Genomic DNA, 567 nt, shown 5'->3' with positions numbered 1-567 from the left:
CACACACACACACATTACAATTCACTCACCTGGGAGAACAGTGACATTGCCAACTGCCTGTCCATATGCACCTGGGGCTTCCACCACCACCTTGAAGATATAAACACCTTGGATCAAGTGTGAGAGGGTTATTGTCTGACTGTTGGTGTCACTGACTGAGCCAGGGTCACTGCCCTCGCTGTCTGGCTGCTTCAGGAGAGTCCACTCATATTTGTTCTCAGTGTCTGCTGGTGACACAAAGGGACAACGTAAGGTGTGTTGGTTCTTTAACATTTTATTACATTTATGTATGGTTAAGTGTCCTTTTCAGGCTAATATTACATATTAATCCAGAGTCACACTTACTAAAATTTATGTTTATTACCCTGATATACTACATGCAGAATTATCATTATCCTGGATTTTCAAATGTACATATAATGTACATATAATTTGAGACCAGATATCAATTGGTGCAGTTTATGTTTAACCCACTGGATGAGGGTAACATGACCAACTTTTCATTAACAAATGGCTTAGAGCCAGGCCTTGGAAATGTGTTGTAATTAGGTGACAGAAATGACTTGG

The 567-nt window shown here is 40.4% G+C and overlaps 1 protein-coding gene across 1 annotated transcript in view; it reads right to left on the bottom strand.

The window, feature by feature from the left end:
• LOC119581998 (dyslexia-associated protein KIAA0319-like protein) overlaps positions 1-567 on the bottom strand; it is a gene marked incomplete at its 3' end in the record, with an annotated part of 29,808 nt that overhangs the window by 13,127 nt on the left and 16,114 nt on the right. The window contains 1 exon segment of the mRNA XM_037930194.1: positions 30-227. Within this exon segment, the coding sequence (XP_037786122.1) occupies positions 30-227 (198 nt within the window).

The sequence above is a fragment of the Penaeus monodon genome, chromosome 15, assembly GCF_015228065.2.
Source record: "Penaeus monodon isolate SGIC_2016 chromosome 15, NSTDA_Pmon_1, whole genome shotgun sequence".
Lineage (NCBI taxonomy): Eukaryota > Metazoa > Arthropoda > Malacostraca > Decapoda > Penaeidae > Penaeus > Penaeus monodon.
The sequence above is the reverse complement of the archived record's forward strand: the minus strand, read 5'-3'. Positions and strand labels throughout refer to the sequence as shown.